Source organism: Gymnogyps californianus, chromosome 4 (genome assembly GCF_018139145.2).
Source record: "Gymnogyps californianus isolate 813 chromosome 4, ASM1813914v2, whole genome shotgun sequence".
In the NCBI taxonomy this organism is placed as follows: domain Eukaryota; kingdom Metazoa; phylum Chordata; class Aves; order Accipitriformes; family Cathartidae; genus Gymnogyps; species Gymnogyps californianus.
The window spans coordinates 82,972,414-82,998,546 of NC_059474.1; the positions used below are offsets into that span (position 1 = coordinate 82,972,414).

A 26,133-nucleotide genomic window follows, 5' to 3' on the forward strand; every position below is an offset into this window, starting at 1 on the left:
GCTCAGCTCCAGCTCTATTATCGATGATGGTTTTTCTTCCTATGCCTTGGGCTCCCAAGAAGCGTGGGAAAGGTTGAACGTAGTAGAGCCTTTCACAAGCAATCATCTATTCTGCACTGATTTAAAGAGTGCATTCTCTGGTTCTCATTCTAGGATCAGTGTAAATCTTCTCTGGTTATACCTGCTACAGCCAAGCGAACAAGGATACATGGCATTTTTCTGTCTAATCTCTTTCATGTAAGCTAGAGCCAGGGCAGGATTTACGAAGACTCCATTTATTGACCCTAAGGATTACACATTGTGTTTAATCACACAGGATTCCTCTCTGTCCAAGAACCTGAGAAGGAAATATTTCTTCTATTACACCTTTTTGTGACTTTGAAGGACATTACACTGCACGTGGTCCTCTGTAACTCATGTGGTTGCAATGCAGTGGTGGAGACCTGATCTTTCAGACCAGCTGTCTCTGTGGATTTGGACCAAAACTTCGCAGCTTGGGTTGCTCTCTGGTAAGAAGGTAACTCTAAAGCATGATTGGTCAACTGGAGACAGACACCTGTCAGTCGTCCCCCCCAACCCTTGTCAGCATAGAGGTATGACTTTTTTCACGGGTAATTTCCTTCCACATGCACGTTCATAAAAGTCGCGTCACTGAGTTATCTGTGCACCTTGGGATTCATCTGTGCTCATCTTCACTAATAAGGACAACCAAGGTATTCCCGGTAGATGGGCTCATCGTGATGCATCACAGACCAACTGGCACTACCCCTTCAGACAGCCTATCTGCAGTCTGAAAAGCTCCTACTGACTTTGCTGGTGCCGCAGCAATGCCCAGCAAGCCACTGCTCACGTCAGTCAGTTTGTCTGCAATTGCTAATTCAGTGCTGTGGAAGTGAACAGAAGTCTTTTTGTGCTAGAGAAGGATCAGCAGCCTAATGGAGGGGGCTGACAATAGAAGCCTTTTCATCAAGCAACTCCCTAGCTTTAAGAAAAGGTAGACGATCCTGTCCCTTGTGCTGGCATCAGCAGTCTTTCGTGAGGCCCTAATCTGAGCCCTGAGAAACAAGGAAGAGTGGTGAGGAACTGCCCCTCTGCTTTCTGAAACAATTACAGCATCAGTTCCCTTTGCTTCTCTGAAAGCAAAGGTCTGCATCATCCAGATTTCCTTGTTGTCTGGGATCAGGCATCTGCCTTGTGTGTTGCCACAGTCTAGCAACAAGGGTCAGATGTGCAGGCAGACGATTTTGCACAACGAACCCCTTAGTTCATCAGCAGACAGAGCACACCTTTCTCCAGTGCCAAACCTAAAACAAGTACTGGGGGGCAGGGAGAGGAGAATCAGGAAGAAATAATTTCTGTTGACCAGGCTGGTTTGGTCCTTGATCTTTTTACTACAACCCAGACAGGATGTCAGTCAACGTAGGTCTGTACTTCTTTTTGCTCACAGGAGCACCTTTTCACCTGCCTTTGGACTGAGACCAAGCACAAGCAATTACATTATGGTTTAGTCCTAGACGAATTACCGCCCACTTACTGTTCACTTACTGCTTTCCCCAGTGAATACAAGAAGTGAAGGAATAATGAATGTGCCAACCCTCCATGCCCTGTAAGCTGATGTAGTTAAATAGTAAGACATCAGCACTCAGGCGATTCTTATATACCATTTTTGTTCTGTTCTTACAGAAGAAAAAACACATTTCTAAGGACCTGCCATATTATACACAACATCCATATCTACGGCCCTAAATGCATAACCAGTGCAGAAAATGCTCTGCAAGAAGGCATGAGCATAACAATGGCTTTGAAATGGAAACTTTCATCAGCCCACTCACAGTATATTGGAAGATAAACAGTGAAAAGGAGTATTTTTTTTAAACATTAACAACACAGAGGTCCTGAGCTATTCTTCAGCAGTGAGGAGAAAAATAAAGTCCATATCTAACCAGACAAGAACAAGTGTGAAAACCTTCAAAGAAAAAATAATTTAAAAAATAATAATAACCACAGAACAAGTCACCATGCCTCTGGCTCAGTTTCATGTCCTCATGCCCAGGCCAGTAAGTCTATCGTGACTCTGCCAACTTCAGACAAGCCTCTCTAATGCGAGCATTGGCTGTCTGTTTTGTGCTTGCAGCCCTACAAAAAGGTTAACAGTTTCTAAATTGCCATTTGTCACACACAGGGATATGAGGAATGGATGCAAAGAAACTTTGTCTGTCAGTGCGTAAGATAATTTAATTTTGTTTATGGAGACTCTGGGCATTCGGGTGGGGAAAGCAATGGGCTCCTGGTACTGACCTAATGGGGGAACACTGACTCCGAGTGTTTTGATCAGAGACAGAGACAGGGATAAACGTCTGTGGGCCAGCTGGGGTCCAGAATGGCTTTTTGGGTTTTGTTTTGTCAAGAATGGTGGAACGATTCTTATTACATGTCACTAACTGCTCTATGAGCTCACTCAAGTGAGGTGAACAAGGCGTCATAACCAAAAGTATTAGAGAATTAGCACAGGCATGGGAGCCTCGTGGAAGACAGCCTGATCCAGCTCCTGTAAGCACCGATTGCTAGAGGGCTATTCATTCCATCAGAAGTTGGATCAGGCTCCTAACAAGGTTTAAACACCTTACAAGAATTCAGGATTATTTCTCAGGCTCTGTCCCAAGCTATTCCTATTATTATTAAACTTTTATTGCTTCCTACATCCCCGCTGAGAGGTAAACCTCAGAGTTTGTGTCATGCTTCTGGCATGAGGTCCCTGTAAATGACCTACCCTTTTGAGTTAAGGGAACCGATGAACTACAGCACAGCATGTGAAAAGTGTTCCCACATAGCCACTATCCGAGAAAGAACGCTTTAGATGCTTTAATTCCTAGGCAAGAGAAACAACTCTTTTGTTAGTATCATCAACACAGAGCTCAAAATAAAAGGGCATTTCAGAGGCCTACAACAGCTAAAACTATTCCAAAGGTTTGTGTGCAGCAATGAGAAACAGACTGCAGAAATAGATCGCCTGGCTCCAAAATGGTCGAGACTGATTAACATTAATTACCTTAAATTAAAAATTCTTGCAGGCAATTGAGAGGGAATGAACACTTCTGTTACCAGTTTGTCTTTACTGCCTAGAACAGTCAGGGCTTTCATTTTTGCAATATTGATCTTACAGCTCAGGATGAGACAAAAACATAATATGGAAATGGAAATCTGGGTTTGCTTCTGGGTATTATCATGGTTTTGAGGCCAAAGGAAATCAGATTCCAGTTAAACATTCAGTATCACCTGCAAGCACTTTTGCATTTCTCATGAAATTTCTAGTTCCAGGTGAAGAAACTACTTGTTTAATGAGATTTCCACTGTGAGCAAATCTCCCCAAATCTGGTCCAAAATTACATTGTTCTAAATTACTAAATAGGTACAATAAAAAAACGGAAGTTGAACTATATGAACCAAGATCTGAAAACAGAGAAGCAGAGGTCACTGCAGGGGATTTGACTTCTACTGTTTCTGAAGTATTACTGACACATTTATGATACCAAGTTACCTTTTAAACACTAATGGACAGAAGAAGAAAACTGTGATGTTTAAAAAAAGGAAAGTAATTAAAAACTTGAGAACGTTCTTGCCAAAGGAGTATTTGAAACCATGAGTAGCATATTTTCCGGAGATGTAGGCTGGATTCTTTGCGGTCTACAAACTTGCAAAGTTCTCTCAGCTGGGAAAAAACTAGCATAAGATGCTGTCACCAACCTCTTTTTCCTCTTCACCTCTGCAAGACATTTATTTATTTGAAAACACGGGGAGAAACTGTGAACAGTTCCAAGTAAAGAATTTGATTGACAGCTATCTCTAAGCTCATATAAATGAGAAATTCTTCCCCGGGAAGAATGTTAAGACTATAGCTCCCTTTCGAACTCTCACCTACACTCTTCATTGACAACATGTTTTGTACCACAAAACCAATACAAAAGGGAAAATACATTTTGTTAATTTGCAGCCTATGATTCATCTTTTTGGACACTGTCCCGTTACTAACCAGTGACGTTCTGGTGCTAACTTAGGTACGAATTTTTGGACGTTCCCTTGAGGCGCAGCAGAAAAGGAATGTGCAACTGACTACTTTTTGCCCATTCTTCCATTCCTTTCCTTCTGGTACAACAAAAATTACTGTTGAGGAGATTCCACAAAGCTTATTTCTGAGGCTCCCTCACAAGCTTGTGCTTAGGTGGCAGACCAGGAATACCACACACAATCCTAAAGCGCTGCGGCCCAACATGCAGCTCCAGAAGACAAAGGGAACTTCTTTACGTTCCCAAAATGGCTAAGTGCTGCTCTAGGACAGTCAACACCCTGAGTTTCCATCTTGCTGACACACTGTTAGCATTTCCAAATTTCTTGTCGTTGAAAATCAGTATGTTCTTTTAAATGTCCTATACAGCCAGAATCATAACATGTTATGATTCTACAGCCTTCACGTGATGAGTTGTATATAGTCAGTCCAGAAACAAGATAGAAAAAAGTTGACTAGAGGGAATGTCAAAGCAGCTTCCTATGTGGAGAGGGGAAAATGTGGGTCGGATGTAATAAATTTGTTTATGGTCTGCCCTCACCTCCAGCAAAATACATTAAGAAGAGACCTGTGTTGAGGACTTTCAATTAGCTGTCATGAAACTGCTTCAGTATAGGTTTGTCTTTCCACAGGGAAAAAAAGAACAGCGTTAGCATAAAAAGGTCATCTGTTTTAACTACCTAAATTCATGTTAGCTGCACAACCAACATTTCTGACAAGTTGATTTAGACTTGGTTGCATGATGTGCTGAGCATCATGGCTGATTCAGCAAAGCATTTACTAGTGTGTTTAACTGTAAGTTTGCCTATCTGTGCACTCAACCACACACACACTGAGAAATGAGCCTGTCTTGTTGCACAGAAGCGCAGCAATACATCTATACAGCAAAGGGACTTTTACTGAAAGGCGGTAGGTAGCTTGTGCTTATTTTGAAGGCGATACTAAAACTATGGTAATCAGATCTCTAAAACAGCACCTTCTACCAGCTGAGAATATAGGTCTGGTTTTTGCAACTTACACTCCCAGCTGTTGCTCCCCTTGCTATTGGGTCGTTTCTTGGCATATTATTAGTGGAAAAATCTGTCTTTCCAAAGAACTGCACAGGGCTGCGAGAACCAGTTTTCGTGCATCTGGGTCTTTTGTAAATTCACTCATCTTGCTTTTTAACTTCTATCACAGCTTTTGGTCTGAAACTGAGACAGGCCAATACTTGTGGGTCCCAAATGAGCATCAGTTCCTGATGGCTAGAAAGAACTATTGCATTCAAACAGATTTGCTATCTGTCTAGTATTCTATAACAATATATCAATGTTACTTTGATTGTTTTAAGTCATGTTGCAAGCTTTCATGGGTACCATCTTAAATATTTGCTGAAATCTACATTTTTATTTACACTAAGGCCATTTAACACCACTCTGTCAATGTAAACAGGCAGTTAAGTGGACATAAATATAATGTATTTGCCAAAACAGAATAGGGAGCTGAAACAGAAATAAAACTCCTACCTTAATTATGAATAATCAGAAATGAAAAACTGACATCCACATTTTCTGACAGTTATAGGTAATATTACTTAGAACTGTTATTGGATCATTCCTAGTGTGTACCTGCATGAGTAGTGCAATCTTTAATGGTCCCTTCCAATCCAAACCATTCTATGATTCTGTAAGTACTCTTGTGCGAGTAGAGAATTTAACCTGTAACATGATTCAATTTATCATTTCTCCACAGTTCCTCATTACTTCACAGTATAATCAGAAGAAGAATACTGAATTAGCTAAATGACTAATATGCAATTAATTCTGAAGAGCACATAGTGAATTAAAACACAAGAGGAATTTCTCAGCTGAAACTGGAAATCAGGAAACAGCTGTAGGTGCTGCATGAATTCCAGAAAGCACAGCTTTCACATGCAAGCCATTCTCCAGCTCTGCATCACCGATGCGTGAGCAAAACAACAAAATGCTAACATTGATGATAGCACAAACCAAGCAGTAGCAACAAGTTTAAAAAAAAAATCCAACCAAAAAAACCTCACCACATTTTTGCAGTGTTGTTTCACAGAAGGCAGGCACAAGTCATACAGCTCCCAGTGGCACTATGCACACTCCAGGCATGTTTGACATTAAGGGGCCTGGTTGTTGTGGAAACCAAATCCCATAGATTAATTAATGTTCAGCAGCCAGAGCCATCTCTCTTCCTCTCTGCCTCCCTGCCCCCAATTAAAAAAAAAAAAAAGAAAAGGGGGGGGGGGCGCTTTTTACATCACAGAAGAACGTCAAAGCAAAAAGAAACTTTTTCCTTACAAATGCAGAACACTACCAAGAAAAGTGAACAACCTGACTGAAGTGTTAGTCCCTCACGTTTATAAAATGAAAAAATACAACACCATTTCAGTGAGGCCACTTTTGCTTTCTGTGGCTATGCCAAACTATCTCCGAGAAGGTCCTGCAAGAAAGATGATTATGGGAAATTTCTAAAATCCCTTTATGATGACAGAACTTTTATGGAAGTCCCCCTTTTTTACTTTCAACATGTAGATGCACTAATTACAAATAATTTGTTTCAGGTGAACTATTCAAGTGACTGACAGTCTTCATGTGAACATGTTTGCACAGCGAGTTGCAGGACTTGAATAACACTGATTCTGAGTATCAGCACTTTCTTTTAGTGAATGTTGGTTCTGATTCTTTGAATTCCCCACATACACCCCAGTTTACAGGAGGGAGTAAGATTAGACATAAGTACATATATGCACCTAGCAGCCCCCTATATAAATGCATACTATAAACAAGCAGAATGCACCAGACAGATGACACAGAAGACAAATATGGTTAAGAGCCACTACAAGTAAAATTTCAGAATTACCTAAATCCTATTTTCAAAACAGTTTTAGGGCCATAGGTCAAACATATTTTAGATATTCATAGATTCAATTTGATGCTTTTGAAAATCCATTGTCTGCAGTATCTGCATCTTGAGGTACCTGGGTACTTTTAATAGCCCAGTTCTGATGAGAATGAGGAACTCCTTCTCCTATTTTTTTTCTCTCAAAATATCCTTGTGAGCTATGCTACTAGTTGCCTGTTGACAATACTCAATCATAAATAATTAAAATAATAAAAATCTTGAAGGTGTACCATAGTTAATAGATATTTAGTAAGTAGAGAGTACATAGGGTGAGAAAACCGCTAGCATAGCATAATATATATACATACCAAGTAGGTACAAGTATTTATTATTCTGTTTCCACACACACACTTCTAATTAGCTAACATCACATCATGTGACTTAAAGCACTTACTTTCTTTTCTCTTCAGAAGAAGTGGTGATGGATTACCGAACATGCTCCGATATGCTATGACTTTGTGACACAAGATCACCTCATGAGAGTCCCCTACTCACTCCCATTCACAGTAGTGAAATAAATAGAGCCAATTTCTGCAAGCCAAGATACTTCCTCTGGGACAAAAACTGCACTTTGATAGTGAAACAATGCCGAGAGCTCTCATGAGTTTCTCAAATACGTAGCTCCTGAGCAAACCTACTGACTTGAATAGGTGCTCAAGTTTTCAAAACCAAGCCAAATACAGTGTCAAATACAACATTTCAGTGTTATTTTACAACTCTTGCCCTTTAAATCGGGCACCACTCCTAACTTGTTTGCATTTCATTTAAAAGAATAAAAATACCTTTGAGATGATTAATGGCTCCCCGTGCTCCAGTCCGCCTTTCAGTGTGAATCCCCATGGAGCGCCTCCTTGAAGCAGTGCCTCCAGGTAGATATATCTTCCTTTATGGGTAATGCTGGGCTCTGAAGATGATATACTGGTGTTAATATTGTCTAACATCCTCATCTGTCCTATCACATACTCAGTCAAATACAAAACCCACTCAGGCAATCACAGAACAACGAAGTTGGAAATCAAACTCCCCAGAAGCCCACCACGAGTCATCCCTGAACACGTGAAACAGGAAGAGTCTGAGACGGAAAATTTTTCTTCAGAGCTGGAGTCCAAGGTGATGAGTTAAAAACGTTTCCCATCAACACTTCAGCACGCTGTTTCTCCTTCAGAATTGCGACTTTTTACTGGTGTTTCAGCACTGTGCCTTCCCCATTCCCAGGTATTCTGGGCATGATAGCTTTGTGGAGATTTCTTTTCCTGTCTTCAGTATATCAAACTTGTGCTTTTAAAGATGTGGGCAAAAAAAGAAAAAAAAAGTTTATAGATTTAAGAGCCCCTGGCCAGCAAATTGCCAAAATCCAAACGAATGCTTCATTTGTGATTGATTATCAGTCTTTTCTTCCTTTCTGCGCGCGATTTACCATTACAATGGCCTTTTTGCCTCAGCCCACTGCACTAAAAGAATGGAAGCGTCTTCTCCCTCTCGTGCTCTCAGTTACTCTGTCCACTTACTTCACAATTTTCTGACTTGTCAAAAAAAAAAAAAAAAAAAAAGGCTGGGGGAGGAGGAGAGAGAAAGTCCATTCCTAAAACTATTTAGAGGGGTTTAAAATGTGAAATAACTCCATACTTATTGGATTAAAAAGCGCAAAAAAGTCTATCAGGAAAACTGGAGAAGCAGGTGAAATTAATCCTTTGGGAAAAATGTTAAGACTATGGCTGAGCTCTCTTCATTTTCTGTGCTCTCCCCGATGATCTGCCAAAGCTGCAGCAGCTACTGCTGCTATGAGGGAGGGTGAGGAAGTGAGAGAGAGAGAGAGAGAGAGAGATGGATTAATGTAAGTAACGCAGTGCTGCCCAATTGTGCACATCAAGCATGCAATTATAAAATGCACTGTGCAAAAGCTGGGGCTCACCCTTTCATTATGCCCCCGGAAACCACCATCTTTCTATTGTACCTGCCAAGGAATTGTAACAATCCAAACTGCCAGCTGCTGAAAATACAATGGACCTGTTCCAAATCAACACAGAGGAGCGCTGCTAGTAATTTTGCTCTTATGAAGTGCTTTTCCTCCACATGGAGCCTACCAACTTCCCTGGACATATTTCTTTCCCCCATTTATATTGTCATAAAAGGTCAATGCTTTCCCAATATATGGAATAAGAAATAACACTAAGAACTTAGGATACTTTTATTAATGTAGGCAGTCACCAATGACTACTGTAGAACTTATCGATGTGGGTGCATCTGTTCTTGCATATATGCACATAGGCTTAGGCATTTGACTCATCACTTAAACAGGTGTTGACAGCATATATCACTGAAGGTGTCCAAAAAATTTTCTGTTTTTTCATCAGCCCTTGAACAGGATGATAGAGAGGGTAGCCCACAGACCACTCCCTTTCCTGCTGGCCTAGCTGAGGAAACAAATAGTAGTGCCTATGCCTTTAAGGTGCCCGCACTTTTGATCTTATAGTGCCTGGGATGTGCATTATTTCCCCTTCGGGCTTTGAAAGCTGTGAAGATCTTGTGTTAACAAACCCATAATGAACTATGAGGGAAAAGCTTTGGAGCTGTGACTCTAAAACCAGAAATCTTTGCATTTGTTCATGCCTGTCATGCCGCCCCGTTCCCATCCCCTTTAAGATCTTACAGTTTTCCCAGAGCCTTCTATTTGCCCCATGTGTCCCAGCTCTCATTCCCAATAGCCATGAAGAGGAATGCAGAAAAGAGGCCCCTCTTTATTTTTCATGGTAGATGATCCTCAATCCTTGCTTATATTGAGCTTTGTCCCCTCTGCTTCCCTCCCAGGGGCTGAGTTTTCATTAGCTTCACATCCTGGTCATGCTCACAGATTGCTTTTATCCAGAACTCACCTTTAGCTTGACTCAAATCAGATTTCTGTAGTTTTACACTCCTAGTGTTTCACTGTAAAAACCCTCATTCCAAATCACCACAAAGAGCAATTAATTTCTGTCCCTCCACAGGCCTTCTAGAGACAGGCTAAGACTCTGGGAACTGTCTCTTGGGGCCATACATCCTCCTATACATAGCCACCAGCACTATTTAAGACTCTGTAAGAACATGTCAGCTTGTTAACAAGCCAAGGTACTTCTTTGAATTGTATCAATTTCCAATACAAAACGTTGGTCACTACACCTAAAGTCTGCAGACATCAGAATTTCAATAAGAGCTATACTTCTCACGGTGCCTACAGTGGCTTGATGATTAACAGTTATCAACATAATTTCTGAGGTACAGTTTTTCTTCTACTCCAGCACTGCAATTCATTTCAGGTGCTGAATCCAACATCACTTTTGCCAATAATTTGTCACCATTGCAAGCACATAATTCTCTCCCCAGATCTCTACCTCCAGATTTGCTAGTCCTTTATACTGTTAATCCAGCTCTAAAAAGGTCACATACAGGTGCTTGCATATATCAGAGACCCATGACTAGCTAAGGAAAAAGGTTTGATCAATCACCCAAAAAGGGCTGCCAGATACTGTGCTGCTTTCTCAGCAGGCTCTTATTCCACACAGGAGTTAAAAATCTGTCAGGTGCTCAAAGAACCCAGTTCCCATCTGTGTTACTCATACATTTCTCATCGAGAAAACTGTCTGGGCCATCTTCACAGTGCTAACCTCTTGCCGATGCCCAAAGAAACCAAAGGATTTTGGGAACACTAGGGATAGCAGCAACTCCAGCCCACACACGTGGGACTTCCTGCCAGATGCAACGCAATCAAAACCAGTGCAAGATAACTTAATAACATACAGCAACTATTGATGAAGAAAGTGGGATTAACAACATGGAGATGAGCATTGCTGTGCTTTAGCTGAAAACTAATTCTTCCAAGAAATAGATTTCAGTGCTGAATACAATTAAAGCAATATTCACCATTCACCTACATACGAACAGTTCAAAGTATTAAACGCAAACCTTTTTTCTCATCTTGCCTCTGGCAAGAACCTCAAACAGCACAACTATCTTAGCGCTGTTTGCTACAAAAAAGGAATTCTTCTACGAGGAGTTCCTCTCAGGACAGAGCTGAGATACTCTCTGTTGGGGTGCAATAGAAGAGACCTGGGTTCAGAAAAGTGCTGTCCACACAGAATAATATATTTGAATTAAAATTTTGCATGGTTTCAGTGTAAGAGAAAATAAATTTGGTTATAGAGTCACGTCGGACCCCGTTCCCTCAATTGTAAAGTACTATGCTGCTAAAGCAGGAGAAATTACCATTGATTTCACTTTTCAGAGTTCACAATCAAACCCTACATTTATCATCAATAAAGGCAGCGCCTCCTTGCTGGCAACTGCTCTGACTTTTCCTAAATTCCTTCAAATATTCCAAGTTTCTTTTGCAAATGAAGTTCATCAGAGCAATACTGCCCCCATCTGCTGGCAGTATCAGTTGTCACAGTTTAAGTTGACTTGATTTAAATGCAAACATTTCACAGTATAATTAATATACAGGCATTTGCTGTGCTTTTCCCTTTCAGAAAGGAAGCAGAAGTATTCCAAGTGGTGTTATTGATCTTACCTGGGTCCCTGAGCTGGCAAGTCATTAGGTCGGATTAAAGGTAAACCTAGAAATCAAAGAAAGGAAATTCAGCTCCCAAATTTTGTACACATCTGTTACCGCCTTTGTGGCTGGGGAATTAAACATTATGCTTAGTTCAAATCTACCTGCTGTTTAGTTATATCCTATAAGTTCAGAGGAAGCAAATTCACAACTTATCTCTAAAGAGAAGTTCTATAAAATAAAGCAGCCCTCATCTGTACTGAAGGGACTTCTGAGGCGGAGTAACATGCCAAAATGGCTCAGAGTTGGACATCAGAAGAGCAGAAGTGTAACTGATTACCCAATATGTCGCGTTTGGCAGAAAATTGTCATTACAAGCAGGTCAACAAAAAGTTCAGGATGAGGAGGGGGACACTGATCATCTCGCATTCGCTACTGCTTTTGTGGTCTTTTGTATTTCTAGTTGTGCACAAACCGCTTCTGAGCGAGGAAAAGGCTTGCAACAGTCCTGTTCAAGAGAATTTATATTTTAAATTGGCAAGGTGGACAAAAGGGGATAGAAATGTGGGTCTTCATACCTTTCACAGATACAGAGGGAACGGGTGACTCGCTCCTGGTCATACATGAAGAATGAAAAGGCTGAAAAATGAAAGTAGTGCTTCTTTTTCCTAGCTCACTGGTTTTATCACAGAACGACTTCTCTTTTTCTTCCAGACAGGCCTCTGTATAAGCTGAAGAGCTTCAGGAATTTTAAATAATAATAGATGGCCTTCAAGCACCAGTGGCTGTCCCAGCTTCTTCCTCTCCCCGAGTCCTGAAGCCATTCACATAAATCTGCAGTAGGACGGAACAAAACACAATTGTCAAAAGACACAACTCTCCTGAATCAGCCCAGGATCCCTTAAGAAGTGAACCATTCCTTCTTGGAGTAACAATTCCCCTGAAGGTTTAATATATAAAAAAACTAGAAACAAGTAAGTAGAAGATATGGCTTTTCTACACTTACCTCCAATCAGCTTGAGCTGACTGTAACATATCCATCCACTCAATTCTGTACAATGTCAGTCTCACATCTAAAAGAAGAAATTACAGGAAGGAACACACGTCAAGACTCTGTATGGCCTCAAAGGGATTGCAATCAACTACCAATGTTCAAAATTTGTTTCTAGAGAGACATTCCTAGGGCCACACAGGGAAGCTCTGCTCAGATTCCAGATTGGATTTGAGTTCGTCTTCCTTCCAGGCCACAGAATAAGCCTGCTTTTCTGGACAGGCCTGAGGTAAAATATGAAAAATCAGACAGAGAAAGGCAAAGACAGAGATTTGAGAGTGAAAGGAAAGAACAAAGCTGAGAAACAGAAATAAGCTGCAAAATCCATGAATCTGCATCCTTTTTGCATTGGAAAAGGCACTTGTCTTTGAAGTCTGAAAAGAAAGAATTTTCTTTGGTGAACATAAAAAACTCTCTCCGTATAATATTGCCTCTGGCACAAAATAGCTCTGGGTCCTTCAGTTACTCAAAGCAAACTGAAAAGCAACAAGCCAAGGTGAGGAATAGATCCATCCCTCTAAGGAGAGCACAAGTGCTGTCACAACTGAAGGAGGTGAGGAGGTGAATTCAGGGTATCTGAACTCAGAATTGCAGATTTTCTCTCTGCATTTGAATTTTCACCCACCTGATGTAATGCAGAGGATCACCCTGCTGAAACAAGAATTCGAATCAGGAACCAGGAACCAAAAAAGAGTCATCCCAGTACAACACCAAAACCTTACAACACATAGGTTGTTGTCATACAAGCACTGTAACTGTAACAACATCGAGGCCACTTCAGCAACAACAATCCCTGATTTTCTATATATTTCCGTAAGCCCTTCCAGAGAAACAGGCCATTTTGCACTCTGAATGGGCTAACATAACAAGATGCACAAAAGCAGGGACATCAAAGATCAGTCCTCATTCTAACACTAAATTAATAAAAGATTCCATGATTACACAGAATTATCCAGTATTATTCTGCTAAAGGGGTTTCCCTTGTTGAGACTCAGTTACACACTTTAGAAAAAGAGAAAAGCACAAAATGCTCAGGGCAGCCATCACCTCATTTAATTGAACATTTGTGTAGTATTTATCTCTGTCTTAGCAGGCTGTGTACACGATTGGACAGCTTTTAGATATACCCATCTGCTGAGATCAGAGGTTTCTGTGCCAAGATATTTCTTGCAATTGTTTCCTGCGAGATGGATTACAGCTAAAGTCACCTGAGGCACCATGGCCGGATGCTCTTATTGTAAGGCCGGACATTACAGCAAGCTGTGATGACGCAGCCCTGTCTCTGAGCTCATCCTGTAAAAAGCAGGGCAGATTCTGTAGACATTTACGTTTGATATGTGGCATATGAAGAAACATGGGAGGTTCAGACAGATTAATTTCCTGGGGGGGGGGGGGGTGGTGTCCCCCAAAAATAAGATTATTATTTAACAGTTAAAGCCATTATTAATGCCTTTAACCAAATCTGAAATGGCTGGTGGGTACGGCCCAGGTATTTTAGAAGCAGAGCCTCTGCTAGCATAAATGAGTCCATTACCTTCCTCTGAAGCTATATCCCCCCTGCACAGCTCATAATCCTCTCTGTGGGAGGAATGGATTATTTTAAACACAAGAAGCTTGTATTTGCATCTTGCCGGCAAACCTGTGGTGATTCTTAGATTTTTCTTCTCAGAGATATTCCCAAAAGAGGAGAAAAGTTATTCAGGAATTACATCCTAAAAGGGCTATTCTGTCCCCAGGTTGTAACTGCTGTTTCAGGAGTGGCAGGGGGAAGCAGCAAAGAGGCTGGGGTGCTCAAGACCTAGACTCCCACAAAACACCAGACAAAAAAGGCACTTGCTGCCAGGAGAGGTAATGCTCCGCAGAAAGCACCCCGCCAGGGCCCTGATGGGGAAAAGCTATCAAGTTTCCCGCTGAAGCCGGACTTTGAATGACACTTTGCGGAGAAATCAAACACTGGATGCGGCGTTTATTGGCTCCCCCTCATGCACATGATCAGCTCCAGAGGAGGAGTTTGTTCCCAAGGCTACCGAGTCGGGCAAAGGGGCTGGGGTAAGGGGCAGGTGGCTCCCAACCGCTCCGGCGGCTCAGGAGGGGGGTTTGGGAGCTGGATGTGCAGCCCGCAGTACGGCAAAAGCGGGAGCGAATGCGACATGATCAGTGCCCACCTCCTTTCCCAGCCCCACAGCAAGGAGCAAAACCTCAGTGCACTGTCCAAAATACAGGAGAAACAAACCTCACCAGTGTCTGTCAGAGGTAGGTGCGGGCCGCCTCCTGGATGAGGTTTCATGCTTTGTTAACACCCGAGACTGTTTGAGCATTGAAATCTGGCTTCGGGATATTGTATAGCATATTTACCTATAAACTCCTTTGCCTCTTTTATCCTTTGCCTCCTTTTATCCTTTGCCTCCTTTTATCCTCTCTGTGGATAGAAGAAAAATCTTACCTTCTCTGTGCTGCCTCTTTTTCTGGGTGGTGCAACAGAAAGTCCTTTCCTCGAGCTGTTTTCCATGCTCTGCGTGTTTTTTTTGCTGCTGATGCACTGACAAATCTGGAGTACGGTGCAGGTAGGAGAGTGGAGACTAGAGGTCTATTTTCAGCTGGTTAATTACTACTTTTTGTCTCTCAGTCTGATGTAGTCCACGTAAAACCACTTTTCTTCCTTTGTCTTTCTCTTCGAGCACTAGATGAGTGGTTTTCTTCTCTTGTAAATTAAAATGGTGTGTTCTCTGTTGAGGAATGGTTATGTGTTTTTCTTCTTAGTCAGGTATTTAAATATATAAGCATATATGTCTGTCTCCTGAGTTTGCTCCAACTTAAGTTCTCCAGCTCTCTGATGGTTTTGTTTTGGGCCCAGTTCATACACCTGTCCTGGAAACTTGTAACAGGGTGTGTCTGGTACAAGCTGTTGGCTGTTATTTTGAATAACTTGAAAAGAGGGACAGCCTGTTGATGTCTGCGTGTTCACTGCTGAAATGGAGATCCAAAATGGGACAGTCAGCCACGTCATTTTCTTTGCTGAAGGAAAGCGATCATCTCTTGACTCTGCACTCTCTCTCACTGAAAAAACCAGTCAGGCAATCACCTTTGGGAATTCAAAAACATTTCATCTCGGAAGAGATTGGTGTAAAAATCAAAATATTTTAATTTCTGAACTGGATTTTTGGGAAGGTGCTTTTGGCCCTCTGGCCTTTCCTCTAGTGGGAGGAAGCCTCCTCACCCCAACTTCTGCCTTCAGTCAGCTCATGGGCACCCCCCCAAGTGTGCTACCTTGCTGGCCAAATACCATGTGGAAGATGACCCAGGCCCTCCCCTCCCCCTGTATGAGAGGATTTTTGTCTCCAGTCTCAAGCACGGCGGCATTAAATCACCTGCCATCACAATCCAGCGGCCGTGAGGGCGCCTTAACTCCGGTGCCCACAGCCTGAGGGGGGCAGACGTGAGCGGCCATTTTGGGGCTGAGGGCCGGCGTGGGAAGGGAGTGGGCACAGCGCCCGGGCTGCGCGGCGGCTCGCATCCACGCCACAGCTTCCCCGAGGCCACGCTGAAAAGAAGCGGGCGGCTCCCAGAGGATCGGGTCGCAGCCGCGGGAGGGCCCCTTCCCGGGGAGGAGGCTGGAGAAGGGACGAGACAGTTCTCACCGTGAGGGAGCAGCCTCTCTAGGGATAGAATAGCGAGTGCACGCCTTGATGAGGTAAAATATCTGTGGGAGCGGAGCTGTGGAGGATTTATAGACGCTAGAGGGACTTCGGGACAGACCTGCGGAAGCGGAAGAGGCCGGTCGGGGCGCTCAAGGGCTCCCTCGTTTCCCGCCACGGAAAAGCAGGTGGCCGCATGCGGCGGCCATTTTGTCGGCCGGGCTCGCGCCACTATGGGCCGCCGCCGGCGTCGCCCTCCTTCGCCACACGGAAAAGTCGGGCGGGAGGGATTGACAGGGTCTGTCTCGGTTTAGGAAAAATGGTCCTGTCGTCGTGGCGCAGTTGAACTTTCAGGGGCTGTTATGTGGGGGTTGGATGCAATTTTTTCATGTTAAGCATTTCTCGTACTCGGGATTGGGGTCTGGGATAAAGGGCTCCCCTTTTCTCCATTACGTGCCCTTAGGAAGCACCCACAGTGGTCTTTTTCAGTCAGATGGGTATATTGAAGGTGTCAAATTATCCATGGTATGGAAACTGCTACTGTAGGTACCTCTTGACTTACAGTGTAGTCCCGTATCTTCCAGAGGACCAGTCACCCAGGAAAATCCAAATAATGCAAATAAAACCCCATCAAATATCATCTGGCTCAAAGCTACCCCTGTGTAATAAATTATTCTTCATTCCCCCCCTCCCCCGGAAAAGGTTCACAGACTTGTCGCCTGAGGGCTGTTAATAGCAGTCATGCTCCCAAAACTCAAGATGTACAAGTCTAGGCTTGCCCACGTTGGGTTTCCCCCAGACTTCAGTGTTTCTTTTCTTTTGGGCATGCCTCCAATTCACTTTTGTGAGGAAAAAGTCCATTTGGCTTTAATGAAGCAGATTGGGAGAGACAACATTTGTAGATGAGATCAAGGCAAACGCTTATAGAAATCTTGTCTTCAGTGTTTCTTGTAGAAAAGTTCTGTATCTGGAAACATCATAGGAAAGTGGTAGTGTATATGATTTGCCACTTAGTTGTTGTTGCAAAACTTAACAGTCAGTGTTAACAAGTACTTAGAAAACCCTGCATCTGTGTTCATCCTGACAAAGCATAAGACTTTAAAAAGGAGAGAAACTGTCTCCCTCAGTATCTTTTAATTCCTCCTGCACTATTAAAATTAGATGGGCAAAATTCATTTTTTATTACATGAAGTTGATTCTTAATATATTAGAAAATAAAGACACATCTTTTTCTTCACAGGTGCTGTTACAATGAGCGAGAATATCCAGGAATTAAGGTAGTACACAGGTTTTGTTATTAGAGAAATTCTTGTACCTGCTATCTCTCGTTACGGTAAACAGCACACTCACTGAAAATGGAAGCCAACAGATTCCTAAGGTGTAGTCTGTTATACTAATGTGACAGGAAAGATGTGAACACAAAATTTAAGGATATGGGTGCCCAAGGCACTCTACGGTGAAGGATGAATTGCACTGATCATTTGTGTGTGCCAGGATAATAGCTTAATTTCTATCCACGGTGGAGTGGGTTCTTCCTGCTGGCAATGGGATTTCTGCACAAATAGCAGGATGTATTACTGCCCTTTGATAATGAATTTGCAGGGTTCTGGGATTCTGCCTACTATTAGATTCAGAATCATTCAGCATTGGAAAAGTGATACTTGTGAAATTCAGTGATTTTACTGTTTTGTAAAAACAGTTGTTTTGTGGTTTTGGGGTTTTTTTCCCCCAGAACGTGGTGCTTGGATTTAGTGATTTTTATATACAGTTGTGTATCTAATATTTGAAAGTTTCTCACAAAGAAGGATCGTTAATGAGTTCGAAAGTTAATGGCCAACTGAGGAGTATGGGGATGGTTTTTGTCTTTCTAAAGCTTTGATTTACTGATTCACTCAGTCTCTGATGGATCAAACAGAAGTGTCATCTCACCACTGTGCTTATTGCAGCAGCGTGTAGTGGCAGATGCATAGAAAAATGGTCAGGAAAGAGTGATATTTTTGCTTAGTATACCTCAGTATCTCAGTGTCCAGGGAATTAGAATGTAAAGACTTACTGAATCTGAATATCTGTCCCAGCTGTCAAATTTATTAGTCCTGGGGATTTGTCTAGTCATTCTTTTAACCTGTTTATGCATTTAGATTATACTCCACAATAACAGGGCAGTGTTGATAGAACCTCCACCCTTGCCTGTAGCTGATGCCTCTTCTTCCCACTTTCAGGGTAACAGACTCCTCAGGATGCTTTTCCCCATGCTCTGCAGCTCTGCTTGCATCTCTGTCCTCTAATCTTTTTTATCAGTAATGTTATAGAATGAAAATGCAGGTTTATCAGGATGCGTTAATACAAATGCAGAGAGGCGGCATAACAAGTGCAGTGCACGGACACAGGGACTTGTTGCATTGTGAAAAAAAAGTGCTGCGTGGACAGAAATCAACTATGTGTGTTGTAATTGGGTCATTCGTGAATGTCACAGTCCTGCTATGTACACACAACGGTACCGACGCCAAACGACAGGGAGCTACTCGCCTTGCTGATCTCATATTCCTCCCTCACCTGTAGACTTGCCACTTAAAATATTTTTTCGTAATTTCAGATTCCTCTTTGTCCCTCAGATATTTGTTCTTCAAGTTTCCTCTTAGCTTTCTTCTATTTACAGCTTATAGGTGAACTGCCAAAACTTGCTTGTTGCTCTCAATGAGACTGGATTTCTTTCTGTTTTGGTCAGAAAAATTCATTTTGCCTTATTTTTTTTCCTTTCTACTTTCTTTGCACACATGCATTCCCCCCCTGCCTCCCCCAGAAATGTCACGAATGATCTGTTGCCTGACCAATTCCAATGAAATAAGATGGTGTGAATCGGCACAGGTTTCCTTCCTTCTGTGCTCGAGGTTTTATATAACCAAACACTTCTTTGATTCTACAAGTTTTCTGAGATGGTTCTTATTATGCCTGCAAATGAAGTATTTGACAGATTTCTGTGGGTTTGATTGACCGTACAGTTACAGTTTTGTGTCAGTAAGGTAGCATCTTACTGGCCAGCTAGGAGAAAAAATGTGGAAATAAAAGGAAATCCCTTTTCAGAAGATAAACCGATTCAATTCTGTTTGTTTGATGTGTTATTTTACTTGTTTGGACTTCTATACGTTACGCCTGCTAGTGGCAAAACACCATAGTTCAGTTGAGTACAGTGGAGCTGCAGCAGTTGAAGATGTGGCACTGTTGCCAAATGTAAGTGCAAACCAGGAAAATACAACAGCGTTACCAAATAAATTATTTAGTTTCACTTCTCTTTTCAGTTACTCATTTCAGGTTGCATTTGTGATGCAGTGCAGTTGTCTACTTTTCTGTATTCAGTCCTGCCTTTTCAGCAAATGCTTCTGTGTGCTATTCTGCAGGGAGGCACTGGAAAGACAAAAAAAAGAGCCTCTGAAACTCCACGAAGAGACCACCAAATTCCCGGGGGAATCAATGATACGTTCTTTGAGTCATGAGGAATCTTTACCAAGTGGCAATGTGCCTAGCGTGTGCCAGTATTAAACAGATTTCAGAACAAGATTTGGGAGTAAATCACTACAAACATTGCAGACTATTAGGTGATTTAGAAGGGTGCTCATAAGCTCACGTTTCATATTTCAAGTTGAATCCTCTTTAGGCCCTGCATCTTGAACAGCTCTTGTTGACACAAGCCCGAGGTAAAGGCAGAGCAGTTTTGAAGCGTTCTCTGAACACTGTGGCATTCCCCACCCATTGTGCGACCCTAGAATTGGCTGGGTTTGTTGTCCTTAGCAAAGATGATTCCTAGGTTTGCCTATCGATAGCTAGGCACTGAGAGGCACTAACGCCCAGTTTGTACAGATGAGGGTTTATTCTCATGTAACAGCTTGTTTCAACACTTAAATTTATCTGCCTTTCAGGTGCTGCTAGCCCGTTTCTTGGCAACCAGAATGTTTTAGCTTCTTCCATTCTCAGCACAGCGATGGAAAACTCAGCCTCTTCTAGTACTGGTAGCAGTCCACCCAATAGTGTCTTCTGTTCCAAATACGAAATACATACTGATTCTGAGAAAAAAACAGTGAATGGTGCTGGCAAAGAACACGTGGAAAACGTTCTGGAAGAATATTCACAGAAAGGTAGAGATGTGCAGAAGAGTCTGAATGAAGTGAGTTGCAAATTTGGGGCAGCTTCTTGAGTATAGATGAGCTTTTGTTTTTGTCATTGCTGAGTCTCTGGACAGTTTCACCAGCGCTATTTTGAGCAGCTTCTTGGCTGCTGTAAATTGTACTTGGCCGTCATGATTCCCACATGCCATTTGACAGACAGAAATAGGCAATGGGTAATAATGTTGTTGGCATGATCCTTGTAATGGTGTTCCATGCATAGTCAGTCCACCGCAGCACAGTGTGACTAGCCAGTTAACTAAAAAATATTTAAAAAAAAAAAAACAAGAAGAAAAACCTCAAACCCTCTTAATTCCCATACCCATGCTGCTCTCAGCCTCATTTTTTTAGGTTATATATTCAGTAGTTTGGTTGGTTTAGCTTGGTTGGTTGTTTTTTTTCTCCTTTAGACCACTGAGCTACATGAGCAACAGAAAATCAATTTAAGACTGATCATTGCTGATTTGCAGACCAAACTGATGGAAGTGCAATTGGAAAGAGACGCGCTTCAGGATACTAGGTATGATGGCCAAGACAGATGTATTACGGAGAGTGTATATATGGGCTTTGAGAGGCAAACCAGATCTCCTAAGTGAGAAACTTACCCTCAGGAATGAAGACAGTGAGACTACGGCACCTTGGTTTATAAAATGGCTTATTATGTAGCTGTGAAAAACAGCAGTTAATCACCATAAGTATTATACCTATTAGTCAGGATAAAAATTCATGTTGTGGATCTTGTTTTCTAAATTATTTCTTTGGTTTCCAAATTCAGACGAAAGGAATCCCAGAGCCAAGAGACTGTAAAAATACAGCTAAAAAATACTATTCAAGAGCTGGAAGCTGCCAACCAGCTGCAGGAGGAGATGCTGAGGGAGGCTGACAGCCAAACTGAGCATCTGAAAAAGATGGTCCACAGCCATGAGGAAGTACTTCTGGAACTACGTGGCATCCTAATGGACTATGAAGACAGCACAGGCAAGAAACTCTGTGAGCATGAGAATATTATTAGCCTACACATCCACAACCTGAGCACAGCATTTGCTGACGTCCTGCGAGATTTAGACTCAGAGGTGTCATACCTCAAAGAAAAGCTTGTCCTGGTATGTGAAGAAAGTGCTACTTTTCCTTCCAGCATTCTGTTTTCTGTTTTTTAGAAAATACTTTTGAAAACTCCATGAGCTCCTTTCTAAACCGGCCTAAGGAAATGGTTATAGCATAAAGAGGTACAAATGCTGCTTTGCAGTTAAGATGGCAGGTGCTGGTGTGCCAGCCTTTTACAGTCCTCAACTTGAGATTAGGTTTATTGCTGGAATTTAGCCTGTATTGTGCACATTTTCACAGTTCAAGGTGGAAGCAAAGGGAAGGAAATTACACTTTGCAAACTACTGTTTAGACCGTCTTTTCTTTAGGGGTTAGCATTGTCATCTGTTTACAATAGGTGGAAGAAGAACTCGAGTCATTGAAAAAAGATTCAGAGACCCAAAACCAACTTCTGCTTCAGCAACATCAAAATAGGTACCTGTTCTCCATTTATTTATTCATAAAACATAAATGGAAGTTTTTTCATGTGTTCCACAGATAATTCTTTGATGATGATATTGGCGGGGGGAGTGGCGGGGGGGCAGCAAGCGATATTTTTAAGGACTTAGTAATTGTTCCATTCCAGATGTTTATTTGCTCTTGACTTTCTGCTGCTTTTTCCTTCCATGCTGACAATTTCCTGTTTTATTCACTGCCTCAAAAAATATTTTTGAAGAATCTGGACAGCTTACTTTTGTAAGCGTGATTGGTCGCTTAGGTGGGCATCTAGAATTTGTTGGGAGGTTAGTTCCACCGTTAAAAGACAAGGTTGAAAGTAATCACTGCGGTGATTACATCAGCTTTTTCTTACTAATTTCGCTAAGAGCTTTGTCCATCCTTGTTCAAGAAGTCCTAATTTCCCCAGCTATCCACTTGAATTATACAGTAACCTGTTCAAAATAAAAGGGTCAATAACTCGATACGTAACATTTCATTCACAGTAGAACATCAAAATGATGCCATTTCTGACTACTGAAAAATACCATTTTCTCTTCAGTGGAGAAGTTACTATTTGCCAAGGCTAAAATTATAACCAGTATTTTCTTTTTGAAACAGGATTGAGCAGCTAATAAGTGAGCATGAACAGGAGGTGGCAGCACTAACCGATAAAGCTAACAGTGCATGCAGCTATGCAAATAGTATCCAAAAGCCAGAAGGAGATCATGCAGTATGTTTTTTGATTATAGTATAGAAAATGTTAAGAGTAACTTGTAATTTGAGAGAAGGCTTATGCTGCTAGTGTACTCTGCTCTCTGCCCTGCACTTTTGGTTTCTTAGTGTCTTTGTTTAAAGAGTTAAACAGTCCTTGCATAAATTATGGAATGAAGAAAAAAAGGGAAAAACCAAAAAAGCATGAAACCATGCTACATAGAGGAGAGGCAAAATAGCCATGCGTTGGGCAGACTGAGAATCGGGAGACTCGGGCTGGTTCTCTTGCTGCAGTTCAGGAGAAGAGTAAGGCCAGCAAAGCCAGTGGAAGTTCAGACTGGCTCGAGCCGTCAGCTCTGTTCTTGCCACCAGCTTTTGGAATGATGAATCTCTGTTATCTGAGGTGTGAACAGTTTCTGTGGAGTACGTGGCTAGAGTTAAGGGATGAAAGAGTATGTAAGCTAAGAGCTGTGGCTGAGTGCAGTTTTAGATGGCTGCATTGCGCCATGACCTTTGCCTTCTAAATGTTCTATGGATTAGGATACAAAATTAATTTCCAGCAGCATTATCGGTTGAGTCACAGACAAGAGTGGGTGAACAATTGGGTTGTTTGCATACATGTGCAAATAGTAATGAATGGTAATTTTAAAGAAAGGGTAATTTTCATTTGGGATAAATAGCTGTGTTGGTACTGTTGACTTTGGTAACAGTTGAGTGAGAATAAAAAGATGCTAATTCTTACCAGCCGCTTGATGACTCAGAAATCAGTGCTCAATACATCAGTTAAAAAAACGAGGACATGCCATGCAGAGCTGCAAACTGAAGGTGAGATTTAAATATCAGTATGCATTAATATCTGACTTGCATAGTTGAGACTGAATAGCTGATAGCAAAATGCTTCTCAGTTCTGCTTGTGGAATAGTTCGGGTGCATTTGAAAGCAGACTTAGCTTTCTTAGAACTTGCTTGAGAATAAATGAGTTACCATCAGGAATAAAAAGCGTCAAGATTTCAACTTATGTAATTTTATATGAGATAGATATGAGAGAGCAAATCTAACCAGTAAGAAGGTGTAATTTTTGTGTGATCCCACTGTCAATGATAATCATACTTCAAAGCAGTAAGTTTCAGTGGTCATACTGATTGCAGTGAAAACAACCACAAATGTTTCACGCTTTCATGGTTCTTAGAGTTTCTAATTTCTCCACCTAAAACTTTTCTTAGAGAACAAACAAGAAACCAGAATTCAGTGCACGCACATCAAGTTAGTCACCTGGAATCTACAGTTTCTCAGCTGCGTTCTGAATTACAAGAAGCTAAGAGGATGTATGAAGACAAGGTATGCATGTGTTAGCATTAGTGCCAATGAAACTGCATATGTGGATATCTGAAATGTTCCAGATACATAACAAAAGTCTTTTGATAAGGGATTGCTTCAGAAAAACTGTGTAGAGAAGAAGATAAATTACATTATCCTTAACTCTGTTTGTATTATTTTGAAGAACAAGTTATCTTTCTCTAACACAAAATAGCTTTGCAAAACTTACTGAACACAAAACAGTTTTGCCGAATGTATTGAGAGCATACCATAAATGATGCCTTCTGGAAATATATAAAATGATTCTGCACTACAAACATCACTTGCACATGCAGGACAAGAACATTGTTCCACCATACCACTAGAGAATATATCAGCAAAAAACAGGCAGTAAAAATAGCTTCTTATTTAAGTCGTACTGCCCCGAAAAATTCTTTGGTAACTTTGTCGTGGTAAGCACAAGGATGGGAGAACATAGAGATTACAGCAGCGCTTGAGAAGCATTCAGGTGCCCAGAGATGCCCCATTGTGAGTTAAGAATCTTTAACATTCATTGCGATCCAAAGGCTTCTTATCAGCAGGATATAATATAGGCAAAAAAGAGAGGCTGGCCAGCACCTGTGTATTCAAACCATTTCTTAATCCCATTAGAAAACATCAGTCTTGACAAACTACTTTTTAACCATGCTTCTCCCCTACGAGCAACTTTTTTCCAGGTAGTATAGCAGGGAGTTAGTGCAGAAAAATGGAGAGAATTTCTTACAGTCTCACCGCACAATCTGTGCCATGTCACTAACTGCAGCATTTTATATCCCGTTTCCATATCACGTCTGCTGCATCTTATTTCACTGCTTTGGATTCCAGTTTTATAAACAATTTGACTATCTTTAAATTCTTTCCTATTTTTGGTGAAAGATAATTCATGTTTTCCTTAGAAGATGACCTGAAAACAGTTGCTCTCCACTCCCTTTAAAAATTAGTGGAGGTGACCCGTGCACAAATGCTTGATGGATCCAAATCCAGCTTTGATTACAAGCCATAAGGATTTAGCTATCCTTCTCCTACATACTATTGGAAAGGGAAAGTTCAGGTCACAGGAGTGCCGTGAAGTTTGGCAGAGCTGATAGTCTCTGATCCAGAAAGGTCTGAGAATGGAATGGCAGGGATGTGCCCGTCAAGCCTGTGGAGCCATGGTGTACGTGTACTTGCACTATAAAGCGGCGCAAGAAGGACATTGTGCTTCATCGTTTCTGTAGGTTTCCACTTTTATCAATTCCATTAATTCACTTGTATCAAAACTCACACTAGTCAGTTCCAAAAGTGACTTTTCACAGCTTCATAACTGAACTATGGAGAATTCGTAAATTAATCTCCGTTACTGTATTTCATCCTCAAGGAAGAGTACAGTATACGGTATGCTTTTCATGTTAGGTCTGTTTACCTAAATTCTTTTGATTTAAATCATGCAGTGCATAGCATAAGGTCATATCACAGCTATAACTGTAGTGTATATTCCTTAGGCATGTTCCCTTTCATAATGTTTACCTCATAACAGATGTAAAATTGGAAACTGGGAATCAATTTAAGGCTATTTTTCACAGTCTACCGACTCCAGAAAATGTTGGGTTTGTATATCTATAAAAGAATATACTACTTGGTCCAATAAAAATTGCTTTTCAATAGGAAGTGTAATACACTGAATTCCTAAGGTAGACTTTAGTGAGGGACAAGTTGATAGCTGGAGATTATTTGATCTCAGGCTGTTATGTGGAGTCATTCCTGGGAAGGTGTGAGAGAGAATCTAAATAAAGCTTTTACAACTGTGTGTCTCTCTTTTACAACAAGCATTTCTCCGTGGCTTCTCTGGTAGGAAACCACCTTAGCAACTAAAATTTTCAAGGGAGTAGGTGAAAACTAAAGCCAGTGTAAATTGTTGGTACCAGATAGTTTCAGCAGTCAGAAAATCTGGTACTTAGTGGATATAAATATGTAGGTGTTCTGTTTGGATATGCCTATGTTAATATCTTTATTAAAAAGTGTTGTAGACTGGTCCATCATCTCATACACTGCCAGAAGTTGCATCCTTTCAGAGAAAGTGACTGCCACTTGGAGCAAAACATGGTTGCCTGTAGATTTCTTAATGTATTCATAGTGAAGGAATATACCTCCCTGCTGTAGCTACATAAAACCTGCTGTTAGGCCTAGGTGCATCTGAAGGACTTCACTGTATCATTAAACACAAA

The 26,133-nt window shown here is 41.5% G+C and overlaps 2 protein-coding genes across 2 annotated transcripts in view; one reads left to right on the forward strand and one right to left on the reverse strand.

The window, feature by feature from the left end:
• Positions 1 to 7,920, reverse strand: part of SHROOM3 (shroom family member 3) — a 156,745-nt gene extending 148,825 nt beyond the window's left edge. The window contains exon 1 of the mRNA XM_050896476.1: positions 7,756 to 7,920. Within this exon, the coding sequence (XP_050752433.1) occupies positions 7,756 to 7,920 (165 nt within the window). The remainder of the gene's footprint in view (positions 1 to 7,755) is intronic.
• Positions 7,921 to 14,743: 6,823 nt separating this feature from the next.
• Positions 14,744 to 26,133, forward strand: part of CCDC158 (coiled-coil domain containing 158) — a 35,044-nt gene continuing 23,654 nt past the window's right edge. The window contains exons 1-8 of the mRNA XM_050895809.1: positions 14,744 to 14,802; positions 17,425 to 17,461; positions 20,099 to 20,343; positions 20,752 to 20,861; positions 21,117 to 21,444; positions 21,783 to 21,859; positions 22,481 to 22,542; positions 23,763 to 23,911. Of these exons, the coding sequence (XP_050751766.1) occupies positions 20,161 to 20,343; positions 20,752 to 20,861; positions 21,117 to 21,444; positions 21,783 to 21,859; positions 22,481 to 22,542; positions 23,763 to 23,911 (909 nt within the window). The 5' untranslated portion in view covers positions 14,744 to 14,802; positions 17,425 to 17,461; positions 20,099 to 20,160. The remainder of the gene's footprint in view (positions 14,803 to 17,424; positions 17,462 to 20,098; positions 20,344 to 20,751; positions 20,862 to 21,116; positions 21,445 to 21,782; positions 21,860 to 22,480; positions 22,543 to 23,762; positions 23,912 to 26,133) is intronic.